Source organism: Sminthopsis crassicaudata, chromosome 6 (genome assembly GCF_048593235.1).
Source record: "Sminthopsis crassicaudata isolate SCR6 chromosome 6, ASM4859323v1, whole genome shotgun sequence".
Classification (NCBI taxonomy): Eukaryota; Metazoa; Chordata; class Mammalia; order Dasyuromorphia; family Dasyuridae; genus Sminthopsis; species Sminthopsis crassicaudata.
Window position 1 is genome coordinate 214,881,885 of NC_133622.1, and position 21,034 is coordinate 214,902,918.

The window sequence follows — 21,034 nt, forward strand, 5'->3', positions numbered from 1 at the left end:
TAGATAAGTCACTTCACCCTATTTACCCCAGTTTCCTCATCTACCAAATGAGCTAAAGAAAGAAATGGAAAACCACTCTAGTATCTTTGCCAAAAAAAAAAAAAAAAAACAAAAAACAAAAAACCCAAGATGGGGTCACCAACAGTAAGATATGAACAGCATCATAATACACAAGATGGCTAAAATATAGACAATTTAATTTTTGTGTCTTTCTCAGTCCTTAGCTCAGTTCCTGGAGGACAATGACTGTTTTGTTCTTCTCTTTGTATAATCGAAGTCCTTCTTTGCTTCTGGTACATGGTAGATAGTTAATAAATTCTAACTGAAGTGGATTATACTAAATCGCTGAGCACACAGTAGGCACTTAAACATTTGTTGAATAACAAGAGCTATTAAACTGGAGAGAAGGTCGTGTTTGGAAAACATTAAATAAAATGGCTGTTGCTTCCAGGCTCAGCCTATATAACTGATCTGGTAGCTTACTCCCTGCAGAACATTCAAGCTGTCCGATGTCCACACACATTGCCACCTGAAAACTACTGATCAGTGATAGAGACAAAACTCGCTCCCATCCATTCCCCAAGCCCACCAAAGTCTCGTTTTGCTCCAAGCACCTCCAGGCTGTCAAGCAACATTAAGTGCTTTTGGCCACTGCTGATTTTGCATGTCACTGAATTGGGAAGCATCTAGTGCTCATTCTTCTCCATCATCTGTGCCCTTCATTTCCCTCTAGTGGTTGTTTTCTTTAGTTTGCTGCAGGGGCTTCCACAACTCAGGCCTCTGGGAGAAACTTACCCTCTTCTGTGTAGTTCTCAAGCACCATTAGGCCATCTGTGTGACAGTCTGTGTGATTAATCACTGCCTATCTTGGACATCTTTCAGGAGCAGGCAGCACTCGGCCTTCCCAGTTATGGGAAATGCTTTTGACTTAGCTCAATTCAATGATTTTCCAGTTGCTTAGAATGACTGACCCCCCGACTATTTATGAAATTGTGTCTTAATTATTATTTCTTTGTGGTAATACATGTGGCACCCATGTATATGCCTGATTTAAGTGACTAATGCCTAATGTAAATTATTACATTGTTATCTGGTCATATGTTCTGACCCTAAACTGGACCTGGATCCCCACAACTCCCTTTCTCTGAGTCTAGACTTCTGATTGGTTCTGATTGATTCTCTGTCTCCTCAACCCAAACAAGTCAGGTTGTTCTGTTACCAGCTTACTGTCATGGTTCTCTTCCATTTTCCACCTCTAAATTTGGAAATAATTACAAGGTTCAAATCCTGCTTCAGGAACTAACTCTGGGACTCTGGGAAAGTCATTTAATTTCTACCACCCTCAGTTTCTTTATCTTCAAAAAGAGAAGTGGTAAGACTTAATGCCCTTTAAGTTCCCTCTCAAATCTAAATCGGTGCTCCTAATCAAATAAAAACTTGGATTCCTAGAAATGCTTGTCAAGTTATCATATCTTTGACTTCCTATACCCAAATGGCCTTCCCAGGATAACATTTCTCTACTCTGAGATATAACTTCAAGAAGGATTGGTTTGCCTTTGTTTATTTTTGTCAGAAGTGAGGGGATTTATTCCTATGTTTAGTACAGTGCCTGACAAATAAGAACTTAGTAGCTTTTTATTCATTTATTAATTCTCTCCTCTGAGGCTTAATTTCCTTAACAGCTATAACTTGCTAACAGGATAAATGTGAAAATCAAGTGATGTGACTGAGTAAATAGGGATTTGAAAGGAAAGAAAGACACTCCACAAATTTAAGGTATCATGACTGCATTGATTTATGTATGTTGACATATGTATTCTATTATTTCTATTAGAGATGGTCCATAGGAAACTGCTATGACACAGGATATGTCTTGTTTTTGCCCTGGAATGTGGGAATGGAAAGAGATAAGATTTCAATTAAAGGTCTGATAAGCACTTTTTTTTACCCTCAAGGAAAATTAATGCACATTCTAAAAGCCATTATCTACAGGTACTGGGCTTTCCTTGCTCACAAGATATCTCACTTAACACCTTCCTTTAAGAATTGGTCTTTAGGATAAGATAAACATTATGGATCTCTAAGAAGGAAGAAGGAAGGACAGGAGGGAGAGACAGAAAGGGGAGGGAAGGAAGGGAGGGAGGAAGGAAGGAAGGGAGGGAGGAAGGGAGGAAGGGAGGAAGAAAGAAGAGAGGGTTATGTTAAGGAGGAGGAAGGAAGGGAAGAAAGAAAATAAGAAAGAATAAAAAAGAAAGAATTTATTAAATATTTATTATGTTGTAGGCATTATGCTAAATAATATATTAGTCAGTCAATAAGCATTTATTAAGTACCTACATGTTCTCAGGCACAGACAATATTGCAAAAGACAAGACAACTTCTGCCCTCAATTATCTCAAAATCTGATGATACAAGTAAAAAGAAAAAGAATCGCTCCCTTCAGGGAGGGCATACTAGATTTAAGAACAATTGGAACACGCCATTTTCACTAGGCTCTGCATCAGATTACTTAGGCCCTGAAATAGTTGTAATGATGCGAATAAAACAAAAAAAGGAATGAATATGAATGTATTACAAAGGAAAATAAAGAGTGGTGAGGGAAAGGATGCAGTCAAAACTGACTTTAATGTTGAGAGCTGACGTTTTGGGCAGAATGATGATGAAGAAAGTTGAACTTCTTTTAGGAGGCTGAGGTTTCTAAAGCATTTTTACATAGATGATCTCATTTGATCCTAACAACCATGCCAGGAAAGGTCATATTATTACCCTCATCTTGAAGATGTGAAAACTGAGTCTAGGAGGAGTTAAGTGACTTCTCCAGAGTCACAAAAATAATAAAGGTGTGAAAACAAATAATTTTTTAAACTTTTTTTAAATGAACAAGAATTTATATTTTAATTCCCCCATAATGTGTAATCTTCTAACAACTATAGACACTTATATACATACATATGCATATGTGTATGTGTATATGTGTGTATATATATATACATATATATATAGCTTTACTATATATGTATATGTATGCACATATGGATATACATATATATAGCTATAGATATAGACCTATATATGCCTATTATATATATATATATATATATATATATATATACATACATATAAATACATATATATGTGAGGATTATAAATTCATCACTGCTAATTATGTTTTTCAAGCAAAATGTATTCACACATTTGACATATTGAAAAATGTTTCATTCTACATCAAGTCCATCATCTTAGAATCAGGATTTATATTTGGTTTTAACTGAAACTAAGTTCAAGATATAAAATAAGAGATAAAAGATTCAATACAGGTCAAAACTATGCAGTGGTCCTTCCTCACCCATTTTCCTACCAGCATGACCGGAATTCTTTATACACATTGACAATACTGTAAATAGAACTCTGAATAAAATATATCTCCACTCCCAGAAAGCCTGGTAGCCTTAATATAACAAATATAATCAGACTGGTAGGTGTCTAAACCTGGAGTCAGGAAGATCTGAGTTTAAGTTCAGCCTCTGACACTTACTAGCTGTGTGACCCAGAGTAAATCACTTACAACTAGTTTTGCAGCAATCTTCTCATTTTAAAAATGTAGATAATAATAGCCCTTCTCTCTGAGTCATCATGAAGATCAAATAAAATAATTGCAAAATATTTAGCATTGTGTTTACTACTAAATAAGCTCAATATAGATATCTATTATTATAATCATCTGCCTTAGATGGGATGGGATGGTTACACACATGGGGATGGGATTAAGATTTCTTTTCTAAAGAGCCTTTCTTTATACTATTTCTTATAATTACCAATGCCTTGTCTTTCCCATTGTTATAATACAAGGGATTGGTCACTACCTGATGCTCAAGAGGTGTGGGAGAGAAAAGAAATCATCTTGGCTCTCCGACAGACCTATGGTTCTCATCTGTTGTCCTGGGATGTCTGACAGTGGCTTGATTAAGGTCTACTACATAGCTGTGACAATTCATTTTCTACCTCTTATCTGTTGTTTGAACTTTGTTTCTATTAACATTTAATTGGCTAGAAGGCTACTTTGATTGGAATGAAGATGAGGCAAGAGGGAGTAGGGATTAAAAAAAAAAAGGAAAGTAGAAAACATTTTCTTAACATTTAATTTATAAACATTTATTTAATGTTATATAAAACATATAATTAATATATATATATATATATATAATATTATAAATATTTAACATTTATATTATAATATGATACATATTATATAATATAATGTATTATTTACATATTATATGTGTATATATAAATAATAAAATTTTTATAAATGTTTAATTAAATGACAAGATGAAAATCATATCCTTGTGAGAATTAGAAATAGTTGAAGATTTCAAGAAATTCTTCATTAATTTAAATCTCTCTCTCTTTCTTCCTTCAGTTTATATGCTCCCTGTGCTAGGAAAACTAGTTTCCTGCTTGTTCTACCTCTTACCACATCACTGTCCTCCTCATCAATCTCATTTCTATTGCTTAGAATTGTCATAATACTTTGTCTTCCTCTCTTTTGCCTCCATTTCATTATATTTTATGGCATGCTTATTGGTGTATATGTCATCTCCCCACCATTAGTCAGTAACCTCTTTAAGGGCAGGGGCTGTCACTTTTAATCTCAGTGTCTCTAATGTCTGGTACCACAGTGCCAGTACCTTGCATATAATAGGCACTTAGTATAATAATGTTTGTTGCATGGAATTGAATTGCAAATAGATTTTCCCCCTACTGGGACCTAGTAGTAGAACAATGGTTTGAAATAAACCCTTTTAGCAGTTTACTGAGTGAAGAAACAATCAGATTCATATGAGCTGGTTAATGTCTTTGGCAGACATTCAATGACTGTTGAATAGAAACAGCCAAGGAAATAATATTTGGTTCTAGAATCATAAAATGAGAGATTGGGAAGGGGCTTCAAGCAATATCTTCTTCATTCTTTCCATTTTATTTTTGAGGAAACTTTGGCTCAAAATGGGCACCTTATTTATTCGGAGTCACAAAATGAGCAGAGCCATCATAGTTGCATCAGTGATAGCTATAGAGCCAAAGCTCACTTTCTCCAATGGAATTTTATAGACGAGAAAACTGAGGTGCAGAGATATTAAAGTGATTTGTCCAGGGTCCAGTAGTGAGTATCAAAGCCAAGATTCACAACCGGATTCAACTTCAAATATGGCCTTCTTTGAACTGTAAGACTACTTCATAATCTTAGATCTCAGATTTCTCTTGTGATGGGTAATAGTCATAGGGCATTCTTTCCTTTGTGAATGCAAACAATCAACCATTGAATCAATCATCACAAGGGCTGAAAAGTTGATACTTAGTGACAAAATTGGAATTATTACTCAGATTTCTAAATTTTGCACATCAACTTGTCCTACCTTAGAAAGAGATGCCTTCCAATTTATTTGCCGCTTGGTAAACCCAAGCAGTTTTCTAGACTTGAACAAGAATGAAGAATCGTCTTTGGTCCATCCAACCAGTGGATATTGTTCTGATATACTCACTTTGTGAGATAATTCATACACATGGAGGTAAGAGTTGTTCAACCTGATGTAACTGATATGAAATGGAAAGAGGTATAATGAAATTCAATCCAATGGAATCAGGTTCCATTTATACCAACTCCAGGTCTATAGACACTTTGGAAATTGTCTCTCAGAAAAATTTTGCATTTAAAGGATTTTCTGATTCAATTTATTATCTGCAAATGCCTAGACTTTGTAATAAATTGTGCCTGAGAGATATTGTAAAAGAAACAAAATAAAATAGCAGAAGGGGTTGGGTCAAGCTTTGCTCCCTAGCAAGAATTATCTTTAACAGTCATTTATATTTTTTCTTAATATTGAAAATAATAATTAACATGTTGCTACTGCTACTCCTGCTACTACTACTTGACATTTATATATAATTCTGAGATTTGCAAATACTTTTAAAGTAAAGAAGGAAATAAACATTTATTAAGCACTTCATCTATGCTAGGCATTATTCTAAGTGTTAAGTATACAAATTGAAACAACAAAAAAGGTCTCTCTCCTCAAGGGGAAGACAACACTCAAAAGCCAGCTGAAAAGATGGGAGCTGGGGGAGACCAGAGAATTAAGAAGCACACTTTTGAAATCCAGAAAGTCAGGAAGAGTTGAAGGAGGGGATGAAGGAAAGCTAACCTGGATCTCCTCAAACAAACAGAGGCTCCAGGAAGCATTCATCAGTGGGAAGAATAACAACACTTCCCTTGATGAATGCTCCCCACAGCGATGGTCATCATGTCCAGCATAAGGGGGCAAAAGCAGTGAGAAAAACCCTATGATGAACAAACATTAGAAGAAGAATGGCAATCCAGAACGTCAGAAATAGAGTTAGAAGGACAACTATATATTATGTTATTTGAGCTTTATAAAGCCATTTGGGGTAGATACTACAGGTATTATCCACATTTTTTGAATAAGATTCAGAGAATTTAAGAGACAAATCTTTGATTGATGAGAGTTAGGGAAGGGGGAACCCCTTTTTGGGTCAGCGCAAGGATAGTCTGTAATGCCACAGAGTCCCCTGTAAAGGAATTTATAGGCCCAAAAACCTAGATTGATAAAAGAAGTTTATTTGGGGCTTGGAAGTAAGGGTAAAGGTAGAAAGACGCCGGGGCCAGAGGTGGTCGCTGGGTGGACAGGGACCCTTACATGGCTGGAAGGATACCATGTTTGTGGGGGCTCCTGCAAAGAGACTGGGCCCCAGAGCTCCTTTTTTATAATCTTGAAGGTGGGTGGAGTCCCAGGCTCCTGGCTGGTTTTCAGCCAGGGTCAGCATTGAATAGAATTCAATGAGTTTTGAGATAAGGAAGAAACTGTTTGTGGGGGTTGGGAAAACCCAAGTTAGCTCAGATCTAGTGGGGGTGGGGAAAGCCCGGATATCATTGGAATTCAAAATTCAAAAGGGTGCTTTTTGACCAGGATTTGTGAATCAAAAGATCTTAGCTTAAAGGGACCTCAACCCCCATCATGGTCACTCCAGGGTGCCATCCTGACACAAAGCTCAGTATTTTGTATTTCCTCATTTTTTTTGATGAGGATACCATAGCTAGACAAAATAAACAACACAGGAGGTATTATTGAGATGCAAGCTCAATATGAGGGATCCATAAAATGAGGGGGGCAAAAAAAGTTAATATGAAGTTAGGGTACATTAATAGAGCACAATTTTCAGAATGAGGGGGACTTAGAACCTGCTGGTCCTTTCCTAGTTGGACACATCGGGGAGATGGCGTTCTGTATTTCAGGTGCTTCTCCAGAAGGAACAGTAAGAAAATGGAAAGGGTTGAGGAAAAGTTAACAGCATCAATTATGAGGATAAGTTATAGGAATTGGGAATGTTTAGTCTTGAAAAGAGAAGACTTGATGTATTTTGTCTTTAAGTATTTGAGGGACTGTTCTATTTCAGAGGAAATAGGTGTTTCTAGAAATAATAGGTAGAAGTTAACATAGATAACTGTTATAAATGGGAGGGAGAAAATGTCTTCCTCACAATTAAAAACAACCAATTATTTATTATTGGTAAATCTCAACAGTGAGCAAAATCCAAAACCTGAAATGATTTTAGAAAGCATTTCATTAGGCTGTTTGGCAAAGGAAAGAGAGAGAAAGAAAAAAAGGAGAGAGACGGGGAAAAAAAAAACAACCAAAAAAAAAAAAAAAAAAAAACAAACCCAGGGTCATAAGGCAAAATGTGATTGAATGGTTAGGTAGTTGTCAGAAAAGGGCAGTTTGAGATGTATTATTAAGTAAGTATAAACATTTAATTTAATTTGGGTAACAAAAACAAAGGCTTTGGAAGGATTCAAAACAAGCCATAGATAATATCTACCGTAAGAATTGGGTTAGATACATTTCCAGCTGAAAACCTGATTTAATCCATATTAATGAATTATTAGTTATTAATAACATAATGAAATATTTTTTCCCACAAAGTCACTAAAATTTTAATAAGACCTCTTTTGTGCCATATGCTGTGCTAACCACTGAGGATACAAAAAGAGACAGAGCCAAAGGCAGTTCTGGCCCTCAACAAACCTACACTTTAATGTGAAAAACAACATTCAAACAGATAAATACAAACAAGAAGTATACAAAATAATAGGAAATAATAAATAGTGGTAGGAACTAGAGCTAAAATGGGTTTTGGAAAAACTCCCTATAAAAAAGGAGAGATTATTTGGGACTTAAATTGACCCAGAGAGAGAGCAGTAATTAGAGTGAAGGAAGAAGAGGGGACAATCCAAAAAAAAAAAGTGCCAGAAATTAAAGATGGAGTGCCTTATTTGTTGAACAACCCGGCCCACTCTTTCATGCTTTCATCCAGTGTGACACTACCTTACTTTTTATTTCTTAAACAAGACACTCCATCTTCTGACCCTATTGATTTTCCTCCAAATCTTAGATAAAAATCACAGCTTCTAGGTGATTTTTTTTTTTTTTTCCCATTTCACTCTAATGCTAGTCCCATCCCTCTGCTGGTTATCATCCAATGGGCTTGCATATAACTTGTTTGTTCACAGCTGTTTACATGTTGTCTCCATCATTAGATTGTAAGAGAGCAGGAATCCTATTTCATTTTGCTTTGCATCTCCAGGAGGTAATAATACTAATTAAATGATCAGCTAGGTGGTAGTGTACATGCTCTTATTCTCTTTGCTAATATCATAATTTATCCCAAATTTTCTAAATTCAATTAATATATTTAAACATATATGTATGTGTATATAACATAACATATGTATATACATGTACTTGTCTATGCATATGCATAGATATGTAGAGTTGTTTCCTGCATTTACATTTGTATACTTACATACTTTTATATAGTTAAAGGATTGAAAATACTTGCTCTCTGTCAATATATAGTCCAGTTGCCCTAATTATAAGAAAGTTCTTATGAGTTCATATATCTTCTTCCTATGTAGAAATGTAAATAGTGTAACCCTGAAAGGTAGGTGTTACTATCAGTTATACTTTACAAAGCGAGAAAATTAAGCCGAAAATGAATCCAACTGCAGCAGTATCAACTATAGTTAAAAAGAAGCCAAAACAGGACTGAACAACAGCAGCAGTAGGAAATTACTGTGATTGGACTGAAAGCAACTCTTCCCAACACATTTACTCAGCTAAAATACTCCTGCCACATCGCCACCTGAGGAGTGGGAAATTTAAATTTTTAAAAAGGGAAGGATGCCCTCCACCATTCCTAACTTGATTCTTTTCATTTCACTTTTGATATTATTTGTCTTTATTACTGTTTATCTTAAGTTTTCTTATTATATATTTTCCTCCAATACAAAAAAGGGCAGATGGGTGATTGAGTAGATAGAGTCCTGTGACCTTGCAACTAACTCCATCTGTAAAAAGAATTGTCAAAGGAAACAACAAACCACTTCAATATGATTACAAAAACAAACAAATAAACAAACAAAACCCTACAAATGGGGTCATGAAGAGTCACCAACACAAACAGAATAATATGAGCCTGTAAGGCATGAACTTCTTTGTTTTGTCTGGAAGTCCTAGTGCCTATCCCAGGGCCTTGCACTTAATTTTCTTATAACTGATAGTAATACCTACCTATCAGGGTTAAACTATTTACATTTGTACATAGGAAGAAAATATATGTAACTCATTTTTTCTACTTAGTATTTTATTTTCTCCCATTCGATATAAAAACAATTTACAATATTTTTAAAAATCGTTTCAAGTTCTCTCCTTCCCTCTCTACCTCTCTCATTGAAATGGAAGGCAAATAATTTCACATAGACTATACATGAGAAGCCATGAAAAACATATTTCCATATATGTTTTGTAAAAGAAAACACAGGCCAATATGAAAAGGCAAGAAAAATAAAGCAAAAAGTATGCTTCAGTCTTTATTCAGAGTTTATCAGCGCTTTCTGTGAGAATTGATGAGATTTTTTTATAAGCTCTTCAGAGTTGTCTTGGGTCATTGATCATCCGAGCAAAGCTGAATCAGTTCACTTTTCTACCAACAGTTCATTGGTGTCTGTTTTCCTGCATTCCCTCCAACAATTGTTGTTTTCCTTTTCTGTCCTATTAGCTATTGGAGGTAGTACTTCAGAATTGTTTAAATTTGCATTTCTCTAATTATAAGAACTAATATAATTCTTTTAATCCTATCCATACCCCATTTGTTCTATTCTTTTTTTCACTCTGTCCTTCTTCAAAAGTATTTTACTTCTAACTACCACTTCTTCCAACCCTTCCTCTCTTCCCTTATGCCCTTTTGCTCCTATTTTCTGTAGGGTAAAATAGATTTTTATATCCAGTGGAGTGTGTTATTCCCTCTGCACCAATTCCAGTGACAGTAAGCCACCTCCCTCATCTTGCCTTCCCCTTTAAAAAACCTTTCTTGCCTCTTTTGTGTGAGACAATTTACCCTTTTTTATCTCCCCCTTTATCCAAGTTCATACTTGCTCACCCCTTAATATATATTTTTAGATATCATGCCATCATATTCAACTCACTGCTGTGCTGTCGATGTATACTCCAACTACTCCACTTACGAAAAAAATTCTTGACTTACATATATTTTTTCCCATTTAAAAATGTAAATAGTTTAACTTTAATAAATCCTTATCATTTCTTTTTCCTGTTTATCTTTTTATGCAGCACTAGAATTTTATATATGAAAGTGAAATTTTCTGTCAGCTCTGGAATTTTCATTAAGACTATTTGAAAGTTCTCTATTTCATTGATTATCTTTTTTTCACTTAAAGGATTACACGCAGTTTTGTTGGATAGGTCATTCTCATTTGTAATCCTAGTTCCTTTTCCAACTAGAATATACTATTCTAAGTCCTCTGATCCTTTGATATAGAAGCTCCTAAATTTTGTGTTATTCCAATTGTGACTATACAATAATTCAATTGTTTTTTTTTCTGGCTGCTTGCAATATTTTCTCTTTACCTGGGAATTCTAAAATTTTCTATAATATTCCTGGGAATTTTCATTTTGGATTTTTTTTCAAGAGATGATCAGTGAATTCTTTCAGTTTCTAATTTGTTTCCTAGTTCAAGAATATAAGGACAGTTATCCTTGATAATTTCTTGAAAGATGATGTCTAGGCTCTTTTGTCTGATCATAGTTTTCACATAGTCTAATATATTAAAAATAATCTCTCCTGGATCTGTTTTCCAACTGTTTTCTCATTGTTTTCTTTTTTCTTTTTGTTTTGCTTTATTGTTTCTTAATGTTTCATAGAGTCATTCTTCTGTTTTTTAAGGTACTCTTCTCTTCATTGATTTTTTGTTTTTCCTTTTCCATTTGACAATTTTGTTTTACAAGATATCCTTCCCCTCATCAGATGCTTGTACTTCTTTTACTATTTGGCTATTATGTTTTTTAAAGTGATATTTTATTGAGTATTTTTTTACCTCCCTTACCAATCTGTTGGTTCTTTATCATGATTTTTTGCCTTATTCTCATTTCTTTTCCCATTTTTCTACCTCTCCTGATTTTTAAAATTCTTTCTGAACTCTTCCATGCCTTAAGACAAACTCATATTTTTCTTAGATTGTTTGGATATAAGAATTTTGACTTTTTTGTCTTATGAGTATATATTTTGATCTCTATAATTATAGTAATTTTCATATTTATATTTTTCCTATTGTTTGCATATTTTCCAGTCTATTTTCTGACTTTTTAAGGCTTTGCTAAAGTGGTAGTCTGCTTCCAGGGTGGGAGGTGCATTATCCCAAGTTTCAAGGTTTTTGAATAGCCATTTTCAGAGATATTTCTAGGGACTTGGAACTTTTTAGTTTTGCCAAAGTGGTATGATCCGAGGAGAAATATGTTTACTATTCTTCTGGCCCGTGCTCTGGTCTGAGAGCAACTCTAAGTACTCTTTCCTGCCCTGGAAATTTTAGAAAGAATTCTGCTCTACTGTGCTAGTCCTGGATAGCCACCCAGCCTCCATCTGGATCTGAGTATTAGTGCCATCCTTCTGACCAGTTTTCCCACCTTACCACCTGTGGACTGAGAGCTCCCGAAGCAACCTTTGCCACTATTGATTCCATGGCTCCCAAGGGCTATGCTGTATTTGCTGGGGCCTGATCTGTATTGATACAACCTTTACTGGATTGCTCTCCACTATCAATGGGTATGACAGACCTTTCTTCAGGTCTTCTAAACTATCATGGTCTGGAAAATTGTTTTGCCATCTTTTTGTGGGTCCTGCCACTTCAGAATTTGTCTTAAAGTATTATTTTAAGGTGCTTGGAAGGGTTTGGTGAGGAGAGCAGGTGAGTCCCTGCCTTTTCTCCATCATCTTGCCTTTATCCCCTCTACCACTGGAGATTTTTAATAATTGTTAGATTTAATTTTTAATTTAAAATTCCATGAATATGTTAAGCGTATTATTTAATCATTTAAATGAACATTATAATGTTAATTTGCCCAAAGTTTTCAATGAGGAAGGAGTAGAATGTCTTCTCTAATTATAGACTTAGAAGCTTCCAATTTATTTATGTTCTACTTGCCATTTTGAGCAACTTATCCATGTACAAACCATAAAGCAATGTCTGTAAAATATTTAGAGGAATCCTTAATATTTTATCACTTTTCAGTAATATAACCATGTTCTTTTCTCAGAATAAAAGCTTGAAAAACAAGCTGCTGTCAGGAAACAAGTTATGTGGAATCCATGCTGAAGAGGTGAGTGGAGCCCTTACCCTCCCAGCTTTAAGAAAAGTCTAGGAATCGGGGTGCCAAATATGTCATCCTGACAATGTTCCAGCCCCACTGGGTTTCAGTAGCCTATTTTTGCTGAGAACAATAGGGGGACATTGGAGATTTTTTCCCACAACAATCTGAAGATGTTGGATGTGTCTGCTGCTTGGTTGCTCTGGTTTCATTCCAACAGATTGAAATATCAAAATCAATTTAAAAAATTCTCCCTGGATTCCTCCCTGGGGAAGTTCAGTGAAACCAAATGTGAATGGGAAACCTGAGGGTGAAATATTGGAGTCTATACTGATGATAATGTTTCCTCATTGAATTATTTCATTCTGAAAAAAACTTGTTTCTAAATCATAATGCTATATACAAGTGGTTCTAAAAAACTCCTCAGCCCAAACCCCTAGGACCATCAGAAACTTTCAGAGAGTCTATAAGGTCAAAATATTTTCATAGTAATACTAAGAAATTTTAATTTCTTACATAGTAAATATTGATAGGTATCACCCACATTATCAAATGTTCTCAATAATTAAAAAGAAAAATGTGATCCTGAGACCAAAATTTTGATTACCACATATCAGTGGAAAGCTAAGATATTTGGATAGATAGAAAAAAAAGGAACATGCTCCAGTTATTCACCACTGTCTCACTGTTTCTCCCTCAAATTGACAGTGCATTTTCAGTACATGTTTTTCTTTCCCTGGAGCATGATAAAATCACTTGTATTCAAATAAAACAACCATTTATTTTTTAAATAATATTTTTACTTTTCTCCATTTATATGTAAAGACAATTTTAACATTAATTTTATTTTTATTCTGATATATTTGTTTATTGCACTTAACAGTATTTTCCTAATTACATATAAAATATTTTTAACATTCATTTTTGTAAGATTTTTTAATTATAAAATTTTCTTTCTCCCTACATTCTCTCTTCCTCAATACAATAAGCAATCCAATATAGGTTTTGGAAGTGTAATTTTGAATGTGTAATTTCCACCTTAATCATGTTATGAAAGAAGAATCATAGCAGAAAGGAAAAGCCATAAGAAAGAAACAAGGACAACAATAAAATCCCCCCAAAAGGAAAATAGTATGCTCCCATCTACCACACTGCGTAGTTCTTTTTTGGGATGCGGATAACATTTTCCACCCGTGAGTCTTTTGGAATTGTCTTGGATCATTATATTACTGAGAAGAGCTAAGTCTATCACAGTTGATCATTGCACAAAACATTCACTTTAAAAACTACTTCCACATTTTCTCTCTCCTTCCCTCCATAAGATAGTAAATAATTTAATATAGATTATACATGTTCAATCATGTAAAACATATTACCATATTAATCATTTTGTGAAAGAAGACACAGGCCCAAGGAATAGCCATTCATTTATACTACTTCCATTTAAAACCTTATATTTCTCTTTGAAAACCTTCCTTAATTCAACCATACATTTAAATAAGAAAAAGTTTAGGGACTTATGATACCTAGTATTGTATCTTGCTATTGGACTAAGTGAATGCTTAAGAGCGATTCTGATATATTAGCTCAGTTTACATTTATGTAGCAGCTGACAGCTCAAATATCTTATTTGATGTCTTTAACAACACTGCTAAGGCAGATATTACAAGATATATTCCCATTTTGGAGAAGTAAATTCATCTCTCCTAGGTAACATGTCTAGCAGATAATTGAGCCAATGGTAATTCAGGTCTTCTGACTTAATCCAGGACTAAGATTTTTTCAAAGACTGTGTACTTAAGGATGGTCAAAGTCCCTGCTAAGAGATTTTGCACATTAACCCAAAAAATATGCAGGTTATTGCTGACACCCTTCATTATTCCCAATAAGTAGGCAGACACACAAAAAGATACACAGTTAAAGGGAAGGCTTGGGCACTAATTTAAAAGTCCGGAGACTTGAGACTTGCTAAAAGGAGGACTGAAAGGTAACAACATGGCTAAACTTCAGGTCTAGATTATAGAGCTAGCTAATTCCTTACTTCTTATAGCACTTACTTCTTATAGCAAAATACTTTACATATTATCTCCCTTGTGTCTCACAAAAACACATGAGGTAATATCTCCATTTTACAGAAGAGAAAACAGAGGCTGAGAGAGTTTCTGATTGGCCCAGCTTCGCACAGCTAATGAGATTATTCTGATAGTGATTTCTTACTGCTGGCTTTTGATCTGGGGAGAAGTTAATTGATCCTCTTTACACTCTCTGAAAGGTTTTAAATAAATTGTTTCATCCTCACTATTTTTTTCTGAGAAATGAAAGGGTTGGACAATATATCTCTTTGACACTTCCAAATCCTCTGCTTTAGATTCCTTTTTTTAAACTGTTTATTTTCAAAATGTATGCACAATTTTCAACATTCATCCTTGCAAAACTTGTGTTCCAGTTTTTTTCCCTCACTTCCCCCCCTATACAGCACACAATCCAATACATATTAAACATGTGCAGTTATTCTATATATATATATATATATATATATTTCTACAATTATCATGCTGCACAAGGCAAATATTATTTGGATTCTTATGTGCATGAGTGAATGTTATAGGACCCTTTAGCCGTATGCTAAAGCCTATGGACCCTTATGAGAATGTTTATAAATGCATAAAATAAAAGAAGGATACATATATATATATATATATATACACTAAATATAAAACATATATTCTTTTCAATTCAATAAATATTAAACTCCAATTATGTGCCAGGCCTTGTGCAAAGCACTGGGGTTTATAAATAATAAAAAGAGACAGAACCTGCCTTCAAGGAGTTTGCAATTTAAAGGGGAGGACTACCAAAAAAGTAGCCTGGAAAGGAAGGGATATGGGATGAAGTTCACCATGGGATACCATCTGAGAGATAGTTTGTTCTATAGAGTTGCAACCAGAAAGAGCTGCAGATGCCAAATGCCCTTTACAATGGAAGGCTTTAGGAGGGGTTCAATAGTCCATCCTCCAGCGCTCCATCAGAGGGGAGTGGAGGCTGAAGGAAAATATGTCAGTCAAAGCTTGAGTTAGCCCTATGGTGATAACCTTATCCCGGGATTGGACTTGTGTGTTCCCTGGAGATAAAATTAGGCAGAGCTACAGAAACAAAAATGTATCATGGGGGCACACACACACACACACACACACACACACTCACAAAGTGGAGTATACATAATTTATACATAATTTACATATATATATATGTATATATATATATATATATATATATATGTATATGGAAAATTAATGGATCCCATGTTAAGAAAGTTTATATATGGGGCAGCTGGGTGGCGCAGTGGATAAAGCACCAGCCTTGAAGTCAGGAGGACCAGAGTTCAAATCTGGTCTCAGACACTTAACACTTCCTAGCTGTGTGACCCTGGGCAAGTCACTTAACCCCAGCCTGGGGGGGGGGGGGAACAACACATATAATAATAATAATAATAATAACAATTTTAAAAATAGAAAGTGCTATGTGCTTGGCACTATGCTAAGCCATTTACAACTTTTAAAAATTCCATTTAATATTCACAGCAGCTTAGGAGGTAATTGCTATTATTTTTCCCAGTTTACATATAAGGAAACAGAAGCAAACAGAGCTTAATCACTTTGTCCAGGATGACACGGTTATACACGTGGTTAAATTTCGATTTGAACTCAGGTCTTCATCATTTTAGACCCAGCAATCTGTTCTCTCAGCTACCTGCTAACTACCATATTCCCCCCATCTCCAATCCCCCCCAAATTGATTCTAAAGTCTAAAGCTGAAAAAGCAATTAGCAAATTCGTGAATTATCTTAGTCAAATAAACAAGTTAGTCTTTTATTTATTTTCAGCTAACAAGCTGTGCTTTGATTACAAGCCATTGCTGTACCATTAATAAGTCAAATTGTATTTGAAGTTTATAAATGTTTAGATTCTACACCAGGGAGCCTGGATCAGACATGATTCTCATACAGACGTGCTTTTGATGCAGATGGAAGGCTTGATTTAGGTACATGTATATTTAGCTGCAGCATTCAAGCTCAACAGCAATTTTATAAATTTCTTCAATTGCAAATCTTTATTCATATTCTTTTTTTTTTATTAGTTATGGCAATATTGCTGTTCCTCTGCAGTTGCAATCATTGAATCAGAAGAAAAAGAAAACTGTTGAAATTACTTGTCTATTTTAAGGTTGATGTTGAAGAAATTTGCTCTTTCCACTGTGTAGTAGGCAGAATTCTTTATTGTTCTGTGTGATGGTGGGTGTGGTATGTCGTGCTTGTAATCAAAAAAAAAAAAAAAAAAAAAAAAAGAAACTGTTGATAAATTGGAATTTTTTCTTCCAGAAGAAATGGCTAGATCACAAGAAAATAACATGGGACAATTTTTTTTTTTAACCCAGATATTTTTGAATTGGAATCAGAACATATTCAACGTGACCCTTTCACACCTCCATTTTTAGTAATAATATTGGACACAATGATGATTGGTCTTTAGGATTATGACGTACAGGCACAAAAAATATATTTTTCCCATTTCTCATCTTCCTACCTTGGAATGGACTTCTTCCTCAATTCTACCTCTTAGTTGGTCCTTCAAGGCTCAGCCCAAGGATCACCTTCTCCTGCAGGCTCAACTTGGTTTCCTACATTTGCACATAGTAGATAGTTGTCTGAACCTGGAATCACTAATATTTGATTTCCAATTCTTCTTCAAAGACTTATTATCTAGATAAACCTGCTCAAGTAATTTAATCATTATCTGCCCTCAGTCTCGTCATCTGTAAAATGGCATAATAATAATACCTAACTACCAGATTTATTATAAAGTAAAACTAAGTAATATGTAAAATGTGTTTTCTATGGTAATATCACTTACCTCCCAGAGTTGCTGTGAGGATAAAATAGGATTATATTTCTAAAGCTTTTATAACTCTTGAAACTTTTAAAATTTCAAAGTGCTATATGAAGAATATACACACATGTGTATCTTTATAGGTATGCATGTCTATATTTTCACACATGTATATATTCATATATAAATACATATTGTATTACACATATTTGGAAAGTGGCTAGATAGGGGATAGAGCTCTAATCCTGTACTCAGAAAAATATAGTTAAAACCCCGATTCTGAAACTTAAAAGATGTTTGAATCTGGGCAAGTCACTGGAAAAGAAAATAGCAAATCATTTCAGTATCTTTACCAAAAAAACAAAAACAAAACAAAACAAACAAACAAACAAAAAAAAAAACCTCTGTGAGTTTACAAAGAGCTTGATACACATGGACAACAATGACAAATTTCATACATAGATCCATATATATTTATTTAACAATATATACATATAATTTACATTTACTTGTTTCTATTCACATTGTTTGCCTCTAATATGATGGAATAATTTTTCCCTTTCAATTTCTAGTGCATAGCACAGTGTCTGACAACAGAACTGGCAACATCTAGGCTCAAATTTTACCTCAGATACTTGCCAAATGTATAACCTTCTGCAAATCACGTGTTTCATATTAAACAATGCTTCTCTCCCAGGGTTCTTATAAGGGGAAAAATTCAATAACATATGAAAAGTGTTTTGTACAACTTAGACATGTATTTACATACCTAGGTTCCTAAGGCCTGGGATCATATTGAGTAATGCCTTTCTGTTTAAGAGTTCCTTGTGCCAGTGAAGATCTGGCAACTACTCTGCTACTCCTAGTCCTAAGTAATTGCCTGGTAAGCTGATGAGTTGTTTGGGATCATTCAGTCAGGTCTCTCCTTCCCTTCTTCTGGGTATCCAAAATGCTTGTTGACTAAAATATATTCAATTCAAGGGATATATTGTTCTTCCAAGGAATAGGAAAGGATGAAAACTTCATAAGAAATACCTTCCTGGGACTGATCCAGAGCTCAGAATGTGGGGAGAGCCTTCCTCAAAAAATCCCAGTGGTGGGCAGGAGCCTGTGCTCAGGGTCAGCTTCCACTCATCTGCCCTCCTTACCCTGACACAGGGTGGAAGGGACTTCAGAAACCAGAGAATCCAGCCCCTTCTCTGAAACATCCATTCTCTCTCTAACATCCCTGCCAAACAGTTAACTACAGCCACTATTTCCACAGCCAGCCCATATCATCGTTGGGCAGCTCTAATGGTAGAACATTCATTTCCATTTTGAGTTAAATTTTATAGAAAAATATTACTCCTAGAAAAAAAAAAAAAAACTGGCTCACCCTTCATGAACAAAGTGAAATATACTGTATACAAAATAATAGCAATGATCTGGGATGACTTTGTAAATGACTATTGTAAATGACTTTGTTATTCTCAGTAATACAATCATCCACAGCTACTCTGAAGAACTTATGATGAAAAATCCTATCTATATCCAGAGAAGGAATTGATTGTGTCTGAATACAGATCGAAGCATTTGCTAATTTCTCTCTCTCTCTCTCTATCTCTCTGTCGCTGTCTCTGTCTCTGTCTCTCTCTCTCTTCTCTCTCTCTCTCTCTCTGTCTCTGTCTCTCTCTGTCTCTCTCTGTCTCTGTCTGTCTCTGTCTGTCTCTCTCTCTCTCTTCTCTCTCTCCTCTCTCTTTCTGTCTCTCTCCTCTCTCTCTCTTTCTCTATCTCTCTTTCTCTGTCTCTTTCTCTTTCTCTGTCTCTCTCTTCTCTCTCTTCTCTTTTCTCACTCTCTCTGTCTCTGTCTCTCTCTCTCTCTCTCTTTCTGTCTCTCTCTCTGTCTCTCTCTCTCTCTTTCTGTCTCTCTCTCTCTGTCTCTGTCTCTCTCTTCTCTCTCTTCTCTTTTCTCACTCTCTCTGTCTCTGTCTCTCTCTCTCTTTCTGTCTCTCTCTCTGTCTCTGTCTCTCTCTTCTCTCTCTTCTCTTTTCTCACTCTCTCTGTCTCTGTCTCTCTCTCTCTCTTTCTGTCTCTCTCTCTGTCTCTGTCTCTTCTCTCTCTTCTCTTTTCTCACTCTCTCTGTCTCTGTCTCTCTCTCTGTCTCTCTCTCTCTTCTCTCTCTCTCTTTCTGTCTCTCTGTCTCTGTCTCTCTTTTCTCTCTTCTCTCTCTCTCTGTCTCTTTCTCTCTTTCTCTCTCTGTCTCTCTCTCTTCTCTCTCTCTCTTTTCTTTCTTTCTCTCTCTCTGTCTCTGTCTCTGTCTCTCTCTCTCTGTCTCTTTCTCTCTGTCTCTCTGTCTCTGTCTCTGTCTCTCTCTCTCTTTCTGTCTCTCTCTCTGTCTCTGTCTCTTCTCTCTCTTCTCTTTTCTCACTCTCTCTGTCTCTGTCTCTCTCTCTGTCTCTCTCTCTCTTCTCTCTCTCTCTTTCTGTCTCTCTGTCTCTGTCTCTCTTTTCTCTCTTCTCTCTCTCTCTGTCTCTTTCTCTCTTTCTCTCTCTGTCTCTCTCTCTTCTCTCTCTCTCTTTTCTTTCTTTCTCTCTCTCTGTCTCTGTCTCTGTCTCTCTCTCTCTGTCTCTTTCTCTCTGTCTCTCTGTCTCTGTCTCTGTCTCTCTCTCTCTTTCTGTCTCTCTCTCTGTCTCTGTCTCTTCTCTCTCTTCTCTTTTCTCACTCTCTCTGTCTCTGTCTCTCTCTCTGTCTCTCTCTCTCTTCTCTCTCTCTCTTTCTGTCTCTCTGTCTCTGTCTCTCTTTTCTCTCTTCTCTCTCTCTCTGTCTCTTTCTCTCTTTCTCTCTCTGTCTCTCTCTCTTCTCTCTCTCTCTTTTCTTTCTTTCTCTCTCTCTGTCTCTGTCTCTGTCTCTCTCTCTCTGTCTCTTTCTCTCTCTCTCTCTGTCTCTGTCTCTCTCTCTCTGTCTCTGTCTCTCTGTCTCTCTTTCTATCTCTCTCTGTGTCTCTGTCTCTGACTCTCTCTCTCTCTCTCTTGAGGGTTTTTATTTTCATTAGGGTGGGAGATCTAGGTGTTTTTTTTTTTTGTTTTTTGGGTTTTTTTTTCCACACTTTGACTCTTATCAAAATGTTTTGTATAACTAAACATATGATTTCTTAATTGCAGGTGGGGCTAATCTAGCATTCAAAAGTATTAAAAACAAATATAAAATTGTTTTGAATGTAACTGGGAAAAATATTAAATTAATATTTTTAAAAGAAAAAAAAGTTGAAAAATATTATTCCTAGTTCTGACCTCTGGTTCCAAAGAGAACAATCCTCATCCCTCTTCCTATGAGAAATGTTTAAATATCTGAAGATTGAATCACACCACACTAACCCTTTTCTTTAGACTAAACATTCTCAATTCCTGCAACCAGTCATTGTGTAAAGCTGCCTCC

At 35.4% G+C, this 21,034-nt stretch overlaps 1 protein-coding gene across 1 annotated transcript in view; it reads left to right on the plus strand.

The window, feature by feature from the left end:
• The window catches only part of LUZP2 (leucine zipper protein 2), a 721,061-nt gene that overhangs the window by 475,385 nt on the left and 224,642 nt on the right, over window positions 1–21,034 (plus strand). Inside the window, 1 exon segment of the mRNA XM_074272647.1 lies at window positions 12,684–12,746. Coding sequence (XP_074128748.1) covers window positions 12,684–12,746 — 63 coding nt within the window.